We start from the raw sequence: 15,631 nt of genomic DNA, 5'->3' as shown, positions 1-15,631 counted from the left end.
GGTCACAGAGAGTGCAGGTGTATTAATTCTTTTACTTTTTTTTTTGAAAGTGTGTCGTCCACAACTTCTGACCCCAATCCTGTGGCAGCGAAGCGGATGATGCTTCAGACTTTCTTACTGCTTATGGTCCACCAGCCACTCCGATGCCAATTTGCTCCTTACCACACACTCCCTTCTCAAAGGGACACCCTTGCTACAGACTAAGGAGCCTTCCCCTTCTTTCCTATCACTCCCTATCTTCCATCTCTCACCTCTCTGCTGGTCCCTACTTGCGTGCGAGGCACTTCAGCTGAAACTGTTGTTGCAGCCACAGAGCGAATTGTCTCCAGTGCAGGAAGGAGGGTGAGGTTTGTCTTTGAGGTTGTGGAAGGGGGTTATGGCATTGGCAACCAAGAGCTGCTTGGTTTCTCCCTTGCTGGCTGAAAAAAGACCTACCGTTGCTGCCTCGTCATCGATCAATTCGGTCACCGCCTCCAGCGCGCATAATCGGCTGTCATTGTGCACCAAGCTCAGATTGACTGACCATCTTCGCTACTCGGAAGTATTTGGGATCAAGGTCAGAAGCTTAAAAAAGAATGGATGGAGGTCCTGCAGGAATTCTCAAGGCTCCGGATGGTGTATGAAACTGGTGGCGAGTGCGGTCAAAGACGCCAGGCAGTATGAGGTCAGTTGCTCGCACACGACTTCTGGGATTTCCGGTATCGCTCATTAAATTCTGGCATGACCTTGAACGTTCACAAGAACTTTGAGAGGAATTGCGCTTCTGTAGTTCTTGTAGTTCAAGGGACTTGCAGTATGAAGTCGTGCAGTTCACTGCGTTCTTGGAATTTATGAGATTTATTGATTCAACGAGAATGGCACTGCAACACAATCAACACTGAATGAGGAGGGTGATGTAAGCATATCTGTTTTCTTCGAAAGGTGCCTGAAGCTGTGGCGATAGTTCAATCAAGAGCTTTAAATCTAGGATCACTGCCTCGCAGAAATTGAATTATAGTATAGAGCAAGGGAAAAGAGTATGCAGTAGAAATTGATTGTTTTCATGAATTTGGTGGCTTTGAGGCCTAAATTTTGGAAGTTGCATGAGTAGGTGGCGAACTTGGACGATATTTTAGCAGAACGCGATGCTTGTGGAGTTGGATACATAGCCAGCTTAAAGAATGAGGCTTCTCACAAGATTGTTAAGGATGCACTCACATCTCTCGGCTGCATGGAGCACCGAGGTGGGTGTGGCGCTGATAATGATTCGGGAGACGGAGCTGGAGTGATGACAAGTATTCCATGGGGTCTCTTCAAGAAATGGTGCAAGGAACAAGGCTTGCCAGAAATTGATGAGTCCCACTCTGCCGTCGGCCAGGTCTTCCTTCCCAGAGACGAATCCTTGGCAGCAGCTGCTAAAGCAGGTACTTACTACCTACTTACACCAGCTGGACCATGTCGACAACCAATCGATGCGTTGGTTGAATACAATACATTCATACATCGAGTTTTAAGTTAATTCAGTCGAGCCGATATAAGTGCTTTCAATGGTGGTGCCCTATGCGGCAATGAGTTGGTTGGCAGTTTTAATTCACTAGGCTCCTTAGATTACACACTTCCTCACGTGTGACTTTTAGGACGGATAAAGTCCATTTAAAGCTTTGCTGGTATGTCTGTGCTGCAAATGTGGATCACGGACAAGGGTTACTTTGCAAGCTATGGTATTCTTTGCTCGTTATCGTACTCAGCCTGTTAGGTCACCAATTCTATCATTTGAACGGGTATTTTAAGCACTGTGAGCGTCACAATTCACTTATTGAGGAATACCAGTGTGAAAACTGAGGTAAACGATCAGAACGAGGTCCTACCTGTGTTTCTGGTTTCTGGTCGATTAACAGAAGATTTGATGAAAATGTGCAGTTGTGGAGGATGTTTTCAAGAAGGAAGGAGTTGAAGTCCTTGCCTGGCGTCCAGTCCCCGTCACTGAGTCCGTTGTAGGGCACTTTGCCAAGATCACTATGCCAAGGATCGAGCAGGTGTTTGTAAAGGTAGCTGCCGAAGATGCCATGGACGATATAGAGCGGGAACTATATATTTCTCGAAAGTTAATTGAGAAGGCCGCCTCCACAGAGCCATGGGGTGAAGATTTTTACTTCTGCTCGTTGTCCAGTCGGACCATCGTTTACAAAGGAATGTTACGGTCTGAAGTGGTTGGGCAGTTCTACGATGATCTCCGTAACGAGGACTATGTTACTCCTTTTGCCATATATCATCGTCGGTTTAGTACCAACACCACTCCCAAATGGCCTCTTGCACAGCCCATGAGATTCTTGGGCCACAACGGAGAGATCAACACATTACAAGGGAACTTGAACTGGATGCGATCGCGTGAGGCTACCATGGAGTCTCCAATTTGGCGAGGTCGTGACAACGAGCTTCGTCCATTTGGAAACATCAAGGCATCAGACTCTGCAAATTTGGATATGATAGCAGAGGTATGTAGCCTCCGTGATTACCGAGTTTTTTTGTGTCCTCAATTTATAGTTGGATGAGTATGATGAGGAGTTAGGGTGACTTTTAATGTTGGATGTGACTGTTCTACTAAGATTTTATCGACGAAGACCACACTCGATTGATCTCCTGAAATCTAACATTCAGTAAATTTGTTGTGGTGAACCCAGTTGTTGATGCGAAGTGGGTACAGCCCAGAGGAAACTATGATGATGATGGTTCCTGAAGCTTACAAGAAACACCCTACGTTGATGGTAAAGTACCCGGAGGTTGTGGACTTCTATGAATACTACAAGGGCCAGATGGAAGCTTGGGATGGACCTGCTTTGCTTCTCTTTAGGTACGAAGCCAGCTCGTCTTACAATTAGCAAACCTCTCAATGTTGTTTAACTCATAAGGTGTAGAAGTTAGAAATGTCCTGTTCTTAGGATTTCGGTTAGGTCCTTATAAAGGCTATCACGCGCTCCCTTGAATCTAAATTACCGCTTTAAATACGCTGACATTGTGATGCTCTCTGTGACTTTGCAGTAATGGAAGAACAGTGGGTGCATGTCTGGATCGAAATGGTCTTAGACCCGCTCGGTACTGGCGGACAAAGGACGATCTCATTTATGTAGCTTCGGAAGTACGTATTGTGGTCACTGGGGAATTTCATGGATATTTAAGATGTTTTACAAACCGTTCTACAGATGCTCAGGTCTAACTGTCGTTCATGCAGGTTGGAGTTCTTGATATCGAACCTTCAAACGTGACAATGAAAGGCCGATTGGGCCCAGGAATGATGATCTGCGTTAACCTGGAAACTGGAGAGGTAACGTACAAAATTCGCCCCGATCAGATGCTTTCAACCCCAATTTATTAAATATCTGGAGTCTCAGAAACTTGGAGCTTTGACTTTTGTGACTTTATCAAATAGATTTGGACATTGAGTGTATTGGGTATCTGTTAGCATTGTTATATGATTTAGACATGGTGTATGAGTGAAACATTCACTCATTGCGGTCAGCACGCAAGGAGCTAACACTCTTCTGTGCAGGTTTATGAAAACACTGAGGTTAAGAAACGTGTTGCAAATGCGAAACCATATGGAGAGTGGTTGAAGGCAGGGAGCCAAAAGTTGGAGCCCGTAGAATTCAAGGACATGGTTATGTACAGCGCTGACAACTTATTGAAGCATCAGCAGTAAGTACCTCAATTTTTTATTCATCTCTTTATCTTTTTATCCAAGATTTTACTCTTCGTGTTCATTCATCCCAAGAGAGAAGCCATTGAGTAGAAGTTAGCACAATAATGGCAATCAATGTACGTTAAACCAGTATAGTTGCCTCTTTCGATAATGATTGGTGACGCCTTTGTCGGATGTAAACATGGCAGGGCTTTCGGTTACTCAATTGAAGACGTTCAGATGATAATAGAGAGCATGGCTTCAACTGGAAAAGAACCTACATTCTGCATGGGAGATGATACTCCATTGGCTGTTCTCTCAGAGAAGGCGCATTTACTGTATGATTACTTCAAGCAGCGCTTTGCTCAGGTATATATTTTTAATGCTGTTTATCTATTTACATGAGTACAAAATTTGGTGAAATTAGAGATTATAGGTGCACTAATTTGCCCGTTGTGTAGAAATCAGGGATGTATGTTTCATTTACCTCTTTGAACTTCTCAACGTGCGCAGGTTACAAATCCTGCAATTGATTCTCTGAGAGAAGGACTGGTTATGTCTTTGGAAATGAACCTGGGCAAGCGGGCGAATCTTTTGAACGCTGGTTCCGAGAACGCAGCTCAGGTATGCAGCTAGTGATCGACTCGTACTGTATGTAGTCTTCTCATGCTGACTCAAGCTTAGTCTTTTCATGTTCTCTTTTCCTAATGCCTAAAAAATCTTGGGTGTCCTGTTGTGCAGGTCACTCTGTCTGATCCTATTTTGAGCGAGGGTGAGCTCGCTTCCCTTGAAGCTTCGGAGTTACTGAAACCAACAATTCTACCAACATTTTTCGAAATTGATGATGGAATTGAGGGGTCTCTTCAAAGAGGGTTGGACAAACTCTGTGAAGCTGCAGACGAGGCAGTCCGATCCGGTTCCCAGTTGTTGATCCTCAGTGATCGAACTACTAATATGGTACATTTTCATAGAGCCTCTCACAGTTCCAATTTCTTCTTACACTGCTGTGAATTGTGAACGTAGTCTTAACCGGTAGGCTCTCGATGTTTTATATCAATATTTATGGAACGAATTTGTGATTTCTATTGTCACTTCTATTCGAATGTAAGCGAAAGAAACTAAATGTGGTTTGAATGAACTATTGCAGGAAGCTACAAAGCCGGCCATTCCAGTGCTACTGGCAGTAGGCGCAGTTCATCACCATCTTATTTCTAATGGTTTGAGAATGTCAGCGTCCATAGTTGTTGACACCGCTCAGTGTTTCAGCACACACCACTTTGCTTGTCTCATCGGATACGGTGCAAGGTATGTAGTCGAATCAGTTTCATTTATTTTTTATTCTTTAAGTTTTAAAATTTTCCCCTGAGTTTCGTGTTTCAACCTGACTCCAAAGGCCTTAATATCGACATTTCAATCTTCCAACTCTCATGCGATTGCAATGTGTCGTGCAGTGCCATTTGCCCGTACCTTGCTCTTGAGACCTGCCGTCAATGGAGAATGAGTCCCAAAACTGTCGCCTTTATCAAGAACGGAAAGCTTCCATCTATCACTGTCGAGCAAACCCAGAAAAATTTCAAGAAGGCAGTCAAGGCTGGTCTATTGAAGATCCTGTCCAAAATGGGTATCTCTCTGTTAACAAGGTATGAGTTCTCTTCCGAGTGTCATGTATTCAATGCTTGTAATGATAGTTCTTCGAGTTGTATCAATCTGTACGCCCTGTGTTACCATCGTCTACTTATATTGAAGTGCCCTGCCTACTGTTTCATTGCAGTTACCATGGCGCCCAGATCTTTGAGATTTACGGTTTGGGTCAAGATGTGGTAGACACAGCATTCCGTGGAAGTACATCTCGTATTGGTGGCTTGACCATGGATGAGGTAAGACTTGAACGTGTTTACTTCTTTACGTATCTACTGATCTGTATTTGTTCTTTTATTGTCTAATTTTTGTCACAGTACAAGATTGTTTTTTTTTTTTTTTTTCTTTTTACCTTACCTCAATGATTTTGGATTGGTATTTGAACAGTTGGCCAGAGAGACAGTGTCATTCTGGTCGAAGGGTTTCACTGAAGAGGCAGCCAAAAAGCTTGAGAATTTCGGTTTCATTCAACTTCGACCAGGAGGTGTGTTTCAATCATCGTTCCTTTGTCATGAGCTAATGTCGTTGATGCCTTTGAAAGCCATTGAAGAAGCAATACTGATCATTCTTTACTACAGGTGAGTACCATGGAAACAACCCCGAGATGTCGAAGCTTTTACACAAAGCGGTTAGAGAGAAAAACCAAAGCGCATATGCCGTGTACCAGGAGCACCTTGCTAACCGACCAGTGAATGTATGGTCTTCTCATTGATAACCTTCTCAGTTGCAACTGTGCTTAATGTCACTGCTATTTTTTTTTGTTTGTTTTGTTTGTGTCATGTATCGTATTGTCGGCAGTACATATGGTTTCACAAAATATACGTAGTTTTGTTAAATTTGCCGCAAGGTTTGATAGCACTCTAGAATTCATATTAACTACTTCGCGTGTGCTTGCTTGTGCATGAACCAGGTCTTGCGTGACCTTCTCGAGTTCACAAGTGACAGGCAGCCAATTCCTATTGACCAGGTTGAAGATGCATCCGGCATCATGGAGCGATTCGTGACAGGTGGCATGTCCCTTGGGGCCATATCTCGTGAAACACATGAAGTTATCGCCATAGCCATGAATAGAATAGGTGGCAAGTCGAACTCAGGTGAAGGCGGTGAGGTAAGTAAATAAAACAAGTAATTTTAAAAAAATTTATCCACAGCATGAACTGAATGCGATACTCTGATTGACTTGGTGAATAGGTTATGGTCAATTTGTTGAAAGGCTGGACGCTACTGAGTCTCAGATGCTGATCTTAGTAATCAAAATGGTGCAGGACCCCATAAGGTGGAAGCATCTGGATGATGTGAATGACGGCCTATCGGAAACTCTTCCCCACTTGAAGGGGTTAGAGAACGGCGACATTGCGTCCAGCGCCATCAAGCAGGTATTTTGATGTGATAGTTTTACGTAGTTTGCATCATCTTGTATATGTCCGTGTCGAAGAATTGATTCTGCCCACAAATGGAGCAAAGAAAGTCATTTATGTTTCATTTTCTAGTCACTCTTATCGTGAGTTCTACACACTTGATCCAGTATGATGTTTCGTCTGTGGGAACAGAAATCTAACATAGGATTTTTGATTGTTACAGATAGCATCGGGTCGGTTTGGTGTTACACCATCCTTCCTGGTCAATTCAGAGCAACTTGAGATTAAGATCGCTCAGGGTGCCAAGCCAGGAGAAGGGGGTCAGCTTCCCGGAAAGAAAGTCAGTCCATACATTGCTACACTGAGGAACTCGAAAGCAGGAGTTCCTCTCATTTCTCCGCCTCCCCATCATGATATCTACTCTATTGAAGATTTGGCTCAATTGATCTTCGACCTTCATCAGGTACTTTCTATCTACTGGTTGAGTAATCATGAGGTTTGAGCTTAAATTTTTGCTCTCTGTTGATCCCAATTACCATGAATAACACATAATTAGTCGGCTCCAGTGTACTTGACCTGACAACTGATTGTTATGATTGCCGATTTGTATCAGATAGCTCCTCATGCAAAGGTTTCGGTGAAGTTAGTTGCTGAAGCTGGAATTGGAACAGTTGCTAGTGGAGTTGCGAAGGCGAATGCAGATGTTATCCAGGTCTCTGGGTTCGATGGAGGAACGGGAGCTAGCCCCATCAGCTCGATTAAGCACGCTGGAGGTCCATGGGAGCTTGGTCTGGCTGAAACTCACCAGGTACGCAAGCATGATGACACTTGTGACGACAAATCTGCACAAGAATATTACTTCACGGATTACAATTCAATCAAGCCATGATAGGTGTAGACTCCCTAACTAAATCATGGTTGTACTGCGTTCTGCAGACTCTCTTGGCCAATTCTCTTCGTGAGAGGGTAGCGCTGCGAGTGGACGGAGGATTCAAGAGTGGAGTGGATGTGATTATGGCTGCAGCTATGGGTGCTGATGAGTATGGTTTTGGGTCACTTGCTATGATAGCTACCGGCTGTGTTATGGCTCGCATTTGCCACACGAACAACTGCCCTGTCGGTGTTGCCAGTCAGGTAGGTCGTGACCCTCCTATATGAGTTGTTTTTGCGATCCTTTTAAACTTGCTCTCCGCACGCGACAGCTGCTGAATCATGACACTTGCCTCTCCTACCCGAACGGAAATTGGAGTCTACAGAGAGCATTCCTTCTGGTTTAATCAATTACGACATGTAGAGGGTGTGTGAGGCATCTAACACTTAAATTCATGGTTTGGCAGCGTGAGGAGATGCGCGCCAAATTTCCAGGAGTTCCTGCAGATCTCGTTAATTACTTCCTCTACGTTGCTGAAGAGGTATGCAGAGTGTTCCTGGCTTCATGCCTTTCATGCAGTTGCTCCTGTGTATGTTTATCAGAAAAGAGCGCTCAAGAAAGTATTATTTGCATAAATTGTCTTGGACTGCTAGACGTTTGCTTCGCACATATGCTCCGAGGATCTGATTGTCTGTCATGACAGGTTCGGGGCATACTTGCCCAATTAGGGTACGAAAAACTTGACGACATCATTGGAAAGGCCGACATCTTGAAGCGTCGGGATGTACAACTTGCCAAGACCAAGTCACTGGACTTAAGCTTCTTGGTGGCGGTGAGTGTTCTCGATTTAAGCTCATGCTATATCAACTTACAGAAATTTAAACCAGGCTCTTTAGTAGTTTTCTTTTGCAATTTGCAGTTCACTGACTATAACTGTTGGGGCTCCCCAGAACACCGGAATGCCGACCTGGACCAGCACACAAATTCGCAAGCAGGAAGTACACTCGAATGGCCCAGTTTTGGACGATACTATTCTTGCTGACCTAGATGTGAGTATTTTTTTCGTCTCACAACTTACTGAATTTTTGGAGATAAGGTTGTTGGATGAGACAAGATACTAAGATCCTGTAAAACCAGTCAAATAACCTTGCGGGTTGTCATACCAAGAACACTCAAATGGTCACTTGACAAGGTTGGAACACTGTTGTTGCTGCTTGTGATGTTTTGTTTCATTCTCCCCTACTTTCAATCTCTTTTGTGACATCTCCATGTTCTCCACTTGTGCCTCCTTTGTTTCAAAGTGAAACTGTCATCACGTATATCCTAACACCTGTCTATATTTACATCAAATTTTGCACTCCTGTCTTTCTTATGAAGAGGTTGCTTTTCGTAGCACGTGCCTCTCTTTTGGGCAGTTTGATATCTTTTGTTCGACAATGCTTAGAATTTTACCATGATCTGCCGTAAGATCAGAGTAATAGATAGTCAACTAACATTGCCAACTTTTACAGGTTATTGAAGCGATTGAAAACGAGAAGACTATCGAGAAGACCATCAAAATTTATAACGTAGACCGAGCTGTCGGGGGCCGTGTCAGTGGTAGAATTGCTAAGAAATACGGAGATACTGGCTTTGCAGGGGAAATCAAGTTGACGTAAGTTTGCCGTCTTGCTTAATCTTCAGTCATACTTGGGTATGATTTCCTGATGCACTTTATAATGTAAATTCTAATAACGAAAACCTTGTGCAGATTTGAAGGCAGTGCAGGACAATCTTTTGGATGTTTCTTGACTCCTGGCATGCATTTGCGCTTGGTTGGTGAAGCAAATGATTACGTTGGGAAGGTACGTTATTGAAATTTTAACTATTGAAATTTGAAGTTATTGCTGGAGAACGCTACGAATCAATTAACTTAACCATCGTTTGTTGTATGTTGAACAACGACAACTCTACTTGCAGTCTGTTGATAATAGTATCTACATGGTCACATGAATCCACGCTTCAGATGAGCTAATGAAGCTAGTGTTGTCTTGATGATGTATACAGGGTATGGCTGGAGGTAAAATTGTAATTTTACCTGTTGAAGGCTCTGGTTTCAATGCCGAGGATGCCACTATAGTCGGCAACACTTGCTTGTATGGAGCCACAGGAGGGCAGTTATTTGCGAATGGGAAAGCAGGTGAACGGTTCGCCGTTCGAAACTCACTTGCCGAAGCTGTAATTGAAGGAACGGGGGACCATGCTTGCGAGTACATGACTGGCGGTTGTATTGTGGCTATCGGCAAGTAAGTATTCTGAACCTTGTTTACTAGCAAGGGTTCTGGTAAAAATCTAGAGTGGCTATGTTGCTGCAGACGATGGCGTGCGTAGTACAGCCCGAATATTTCCTGACTTGTGTGCTTTGTTTTACAGGGTTGGTCGCAACGTTGCGGCCGGTATGACTGGAGGCCTTGGGTACTTCTTGGATGAGGACGACACCTTCCCCAGCAAGGTAATCCCATCCTCTCTCTCAGCAAGGAGATGTGTCACTAAGTAATGGCTTGAAAACATCTCTGAGATAGAAGTCGTGTCCGCTTAAGCTCTGCATCTACGAACACTATATTATAATTGTGTATATATGCTTTACACGCTTCACGATTCCTATAACTTTATGTGATACTTAATGGGTCAAGTTGCAAACTATACTAATGTCTTGTGTTTCCTCCAACAACCAGGTGAACAAAGAAATCGTGAAAATACAACGGGTTACTGCACCAGCTGGACAACAGCAACTCCAGCGCTTACTGCAATCTCATCTGGTAAGGATTCCGTTCCAAGCAGCTTCTGCTTAAGTGAACTTATTTTTAGCTTATCTTATCATGTGTGTGCTTTTGCTAATGTTCCTTCTCACATGCTTGTCCCCTTAGAAGTAACGATGCGTACATAACTGCGATTAAGTTTCTGACACTTTCTCAGATAGCCATGTAGCCAACAAATTTGGGATGATCATAGTGTAATTGCACCTTTGAACACGTGTAATCTTCCTCCGTGTAAATTGTCATTTTAGTCATCCCGCAACTGACACCAAAATTTTCAAGATTCGCTTAATTTAGCTATGAAACGTTGGGTGCTTCAGGATGAGACTGGCAGCAAGAAGGCGAAAGAGATTCTGTCTAATTGGGAGAAGTTCCTTCCACTTTTCTGGCAACTTGTGCCGCCAAGCGAGGAAGAGACACCTGAAGCCAATGCCGATGTGGAAGATCGGAAGGTCGAGAACCTTGTTGCTCAACCAGCGTAAAGAGCACACCTCTTCTTGCTGTATTTTAAGTCGTAGAAACCTAGCCAAGTTATTGGTAACCTAGTTAAGTTTAACAGTTACACAGGTGTTTTTAACACTGGTGTATCAAACTAGTCTTAAAAACCCCTTCGATATTCCCGCAACTCTTCTGTTGCAAGCCATGCAATGCTCGTTACTAAGTAGATCAGAACTAGTGTTTCATGGCTACTCCTTGAGTGTAGTATACGATTTGCACTCTGATTAGAGTTGCCACAGCATCTGCTTAGTTGTGGAGTACTGTCAGTAGAACATTCTGATAAGTTGAAAATGTTGTAAAGCTTTACGTTTGTTTGACGCACAACAGGATGCAGATTTGTAACTCGGAAAATCGGCAATCCCAGATATCCATTTGTCTGAAGCATATACTGTCGTAACTGGATAAAATGTGATGCCCTGGTTCAGCAATCCAGAGAGGTTTTGCAACACTTGACATATGCCTTTGCTTGGTTTATGTTGTGTACCCCTTGATAATCAAAAGGATACATGAGTGTTAGTCGCAACAACTTAAGATCTGATTTTTTAATAAGTTTGTTTTGGACGTGAAGAAATATCCGCTGAGGAAATTGTATTAGAAGAAAACAATATAAATTAATTCTGCAAGAAATTTCTTCATCTCACTCATCAAGTAATTCACTCTTTCAAGGTTTTCACCTTTTAGCTCTATTTATTTAACCAGATATCTACTTAATAAGTTTATTGAATAATTGAACTACATCAACTTAAGCAAGATTTGGCAACTAATTCCTTGTATAAATATGAAAGTTATTGACAAGTTGGGATGTATCTTCTTTTCCTTGTTGTTGTTATTTAATCATTTTTAATTTTTTTGTGATTCTTTTATTTTTATTTGTTTGATTCCTACACAAAACCATTAATTTTATTAATTTTTTTTGTGTGTGTAAAAAGAATTAGTTAATTAATGAATATCATTACAAAGACACATAATTTCATGCACAATTTCAAGTGAAAACTCTTTAAAAATTGTACAACTTCAAGTAACTCATTATTAAACTACTATTTTATCGATTAGTTCATTAAGAGATGATTTTTGGAAATTTGGATAGAAATACGTTCAAGTTTTGATGATTTATTTACCAAATGGAACTTGTTGGAAGCTTTAAAATCCTACAAGATATATTATTGTACTAACTTATTAAAACAATATAGAAGTATTCAATTTTATTAGATTTTAAATTAATTTTAGTACTTAGGCTTAGTTTTGGATGAAAAAGTATAATTTTAAAATAAATTTGATATCATATAATCTTGAATTTTTTCTTTATATATATATATATATATATATATAATCTTACAAAAGAAACAACTAAATAGCAATTAATCAACTTCAATAAACAATACTATTAGCTATAACCATCAAAAACTCTTTTGCAAGTATAACTAATTTTCTTATCCAAATATTCTTTATACTTCCCATATTCTTCCTATCTTCAAGACATATAAAATCATAATGCAAGTAATCATCAAAAAATAATGAATAAGTAAAAACTTACAAAACTAAGTAACTTTATTTTAAATTTTTATATCTTACAAAATATAGTTTTTGTGTTAGTCATTTATACACAAGCATATCACCAAATATGATTATTACAATCACAGACATATGCATGTAAGCTAGGAATTACTTATATAAATATATAGAAGTAAGTAGAAGTAGGTACAAGCAACTTAATTCTATAATATCTTCTATGGAAGCTTTCTAGAAGCTTTATAGACAATACTTTGACTTTATAGGTGACTTTAATTAACTTTTTGGATTAAAAATATGGTCAACAAGTTGGCCATGTGCCACACATGTTGTTAGTTTAAAGACCAAGCTAACTATGTGGGCCACACATAGAAAAACTTGCCTTCTAAGTCAAGGCATGTGTCCTACAAAGTCAGCATATATTGGAGGTCCTATAGAATATTGCCACATAGTCCTTAATTACATAGTATATATAGAGATAAGAGTGAAGCCTTCTTCACTCTTGTCAACTTCTTTCTTGCTTCTAGTCTAATTTCAAGAATCTCAAGTTTTCTTATCTTTTGGTAATAAGCCTTTTCAGTTTCTTTTAGTATACATATTTCCTTATTTCTATTTTGTCACTCTTTCTTTGACATGGATCTCATTGATTTATGTATCATCTTTTAATTCATGTGCTTGAAAGATTGACAAAAGTGCACTTATAATATCATAGCTTTGTCTTATCTTGATTAAGAAAGGATTATTCCTTTCTCATGATAAGACATAAGCATATTAGAAGTTGCAGATTACCCTCTTCTAAACTGATATTATTCTTAGTATTTTTTTGTCCTCAAGCCCTTTCTTCTACTTGTCTTAAGTGGTATTAGATATTTTTTTGAATTTTATTATCGTAGAGCTTGTTGAAATGAAGAGTGCAATGACACAAATGCAAGAGCAATTGAGGGAATTGATGTTTCCATTGCATCAACTTAGTTTACCACCACATGGATCAATAAGAATGGCAAGAAGTAACGACATAGAGATGATTAGAGCTGCTTCAACATCTATACCAAATCATATCCCTCCACCCATAGTGGAACATCCTTCAAGTATTAGAGAACCAAAAGTTGTCCTGCCCGAGAAGTTTGATGGTACAAGATCTAAATTTTGAGGATTTATTTTGTAAAACAAATCCAATCAAGTATATCTTCTGATCCTCTTATTTATAATATTAAAAACTCTTCTTCTAAGTCCCAGGATACTTTTAAGTTTGAGTTCAAAAACAACATACTCTATTTCGAAGGTCGATTATATGTTCCAAAAGGAGAAGCATGATTATGTGTTTTTCAAGAACGTCATGACTTTCTAGCTACAAGATATTTTGGATACAATAAGACTTTGGAACTTATATCTAGAGATTTTTGGTGGCCACAAATGTGGAAGGGTGTGAAAGAATTTGTTCAATCATGCGACATTTGTTCAAGATCAAAAAATCCTTGTCTTTCACCTTACGGACTTCTTCAACCATTACCTATTCCAAAACAACCATGGTCTTGTGTTTCTATGGATTTCATCATGGATCTTCCAATCTCAGGTGCTTATAACTCTATATTTGTAATAGTAAATCATTTTACCAAGATGGCATATTTTGTACCATGTACAAAATCTATCACAGGTGAAGAAAAGCTAACCTCTTTCTTGATAACATCTATTGCTATCATGGATTATCTAAAGATATTATATTGGATAGGAGAACTCAGTTTGTATCAAGATTTTGACAAACTCTTTTCAAGATTCTAAAAGTAGATATAAAACTATCTTTGGCATTCCATCCTCAAACTGATGGACAAACGGAGCGTATTAATTAAGTTTTGGAGTAGTATTTAAGATGTACCGTCAACTACCAATAAGATGATTGGACAACTCTTTTGCCATTGGCAGAGTTTGTTTATAATAACATGGTACATTCTTCTACAAAAAAAATACCTTTTTGTGCAAATTATGGTTATGATCCACAACTTGATACTTTTGACTTTTCAAAAGCTAATAATCCTGCTGCAAAAGATTTGGCAAATCATTTATCAAAACTACATACAACAATGAAGGCACAATTGAAAGAAGTTCAAGAACAATAAAAGATTAATGCAGATGTCTATCGAAAGGAACAACCACCTATCCACGCAATAACAAGATATGATTACTTTGTCATAATATCAAGACCATTCCTTCTTGTGATAAATTGGACTATCGTAGACTTAAACCATTTTCTATTTCTACACAAATCAATCCAGTTGTATATCATTTATATTTACTGAAGTCAATGAAAATCCATCCAATATCCCACAAGTCTCTTCTTGAACTATACAAGATAGTGGACATACCAAGAAAAAGATAAACTCTACCTCTTCCTATAGAAGTAGACAATAATGAAGAATTCAAAATGGAAGAAGTCATAGATTCAAGGTGGCACCAACATAAATTAGATTATCTTGTCTATTGGTATAAATATAATATTAGAGAATGCACATTGGAGCCAATAAAGAATCTTGCAAATGCAACAAAGGTGGTGGAGACTTTTCATTGACGACATCCATCAAAATCAAGATGAAAACCATCTTTACAAAAGAAACAAGATTTAGGCAAGATAACATTCTACTTTCAATCCTTATTTGTAGCTTCTTTATAATTGTGATGCTAAGGAGATGGAGTACCAACAATCAATAGATTTGACTGAAGAACCTTCGTTTGCTGATATGTCAAATGAGACATTGTGATAATCATAACCTTCAAGGTGATGCAATCGAGATGAAGATCCTCAATAACAACATATTTTTCCTAGAATAGATGACAAGATATAATGCGTTTGGTATCACGACTTTGGAAGAGACACCCCATATTTGATAATTTTATTAGAGGTACGAACAACTCTTAACGATGTTCCAAATATTTTATTTGAAGGAAGTTATAAAGGCCTTAATATCAATCAGATAATAGGGTGGTCTTCTCCGCTTAGTATGGAATATTATCAATGGTTGAGAGGCCCTATCAACCATCTTCGAAGAGAATAAAGATCTGAGTATGTGGCAAATATAATTCATTGCATCATAGTTTTTTTCAACATATGATGACCACTTTTTGTGAAATTCATCCCTAGAAAAGGAGGTAATGTCATGGACATACACACATAAGCGAGTAATTACTTATATAAATAAGTAAAAGTAAGTAGAAGTAAGTAAAAAAAAGTTAATTCTATAATATCTTCTATAGAAGCTTTTTAGAAGCTTTATAGACGTTACTTTGACTTTATAGGTATCTTTAATTGACTTTT

The 15,631-nt window shown here is 39.7% G+C and overlaps 1 protein-coding gene across 1 annotated transcript; it reads left to right on the top strand.

Annotated features, from left to right (window-relative positions):
• The first annotated feature begins 219 nt into the window (after window positions 1-219).
• LOC112286024 (ferredoxin-dependent glutamate synthase, chloroplastic) lies at window positions 220-11,199 on the top strand. The gene is made up of 29 exons (XM_024527522.3): window positions 220-664; window positions 1,091-1,403; window positions 1,900-2,474; window positions 2,661-2,830; window positions 3,019-3,115; window positions 3,209-3,301; window positions 3,527-3,672; window positions 3,865-4,024; window positions 4,169-4,279; window positions 4,397-4,612; window positions 4,803-4,960; window positions 5,107-5,295; window positions 5,427-5,532; window positions 5,681-5,777; window positions 5,872-5,987; window positions 6,204-6,401; window positions 6,559-6,669; window positions 6,875-7,114; window positions 7,265-7,459; window positions 7,588-7,785; window positions 7,989-8,063; window positions 8,226-8,354; window positions 8,473-8,571; window positions 9,034-9,176; window positions 9,273-9,366; window positions 9,569-9,807; window positions 9,935-10,013; window positions 10,237-10,320; window positions 10,638-11,199. Exons 1-29 carry the CDS (start codon window positions 377-379, stop codon window positions 10,797-10,799), a joined length of 4,881 nt encoding a protein of 1,626 aa, XP_024383290.1. The 5' UTR covers window positions 220-376; the 3' UTR covers window positions 10,800-11,199.
• The last annotated feature ends 4,432 nt before the right edge of the window (window positions 11,200-15,631 follow it).

The sequence above is a fragment of the Physcomitrium patens genome, chromosome 8 (assembly GCF_059467195.1).
Source record: "Physcomitrium patens ecotype Gransden chromosome 8, ASM5946719v1, whole genome shotgun sequence".
Taxonomy (NCBI): Eukaryota; Viridiplantae; Streptophyta; class Bryopsida; order Funariales; family Funariaceae; genus Physcomitrium; species Physcomitrium patens.
This window is presented reverse-complemented; position numbering and strand designations above follow the sequence as displayed.

Excerpts from the sequence above, each read along its gene's own strand:
- LOC112286024 (XM_024527522.3), top strand. The coding sequence starts at position 377 with ATGGCATTGGCAACCAAGAGCTGCTTGGTTTCTCCCTTGCTGGCTGAA. Across the intron at positions 9,367-9,568 it reads CAAATGATTACGTTGGGAAG|GGTATGGCTGGAGGTAAAAT; the intron begins GTACGTTATTGA and ends TGATGTATACAG. Across the intron at positions 10,321-10,637 it reads GCTTACTGCAATCTCATCTG|GATGAGACTGGCAGCAAGAA; the intron begins GTAAGGATTCCG and ends TGGGTGCTTCAG.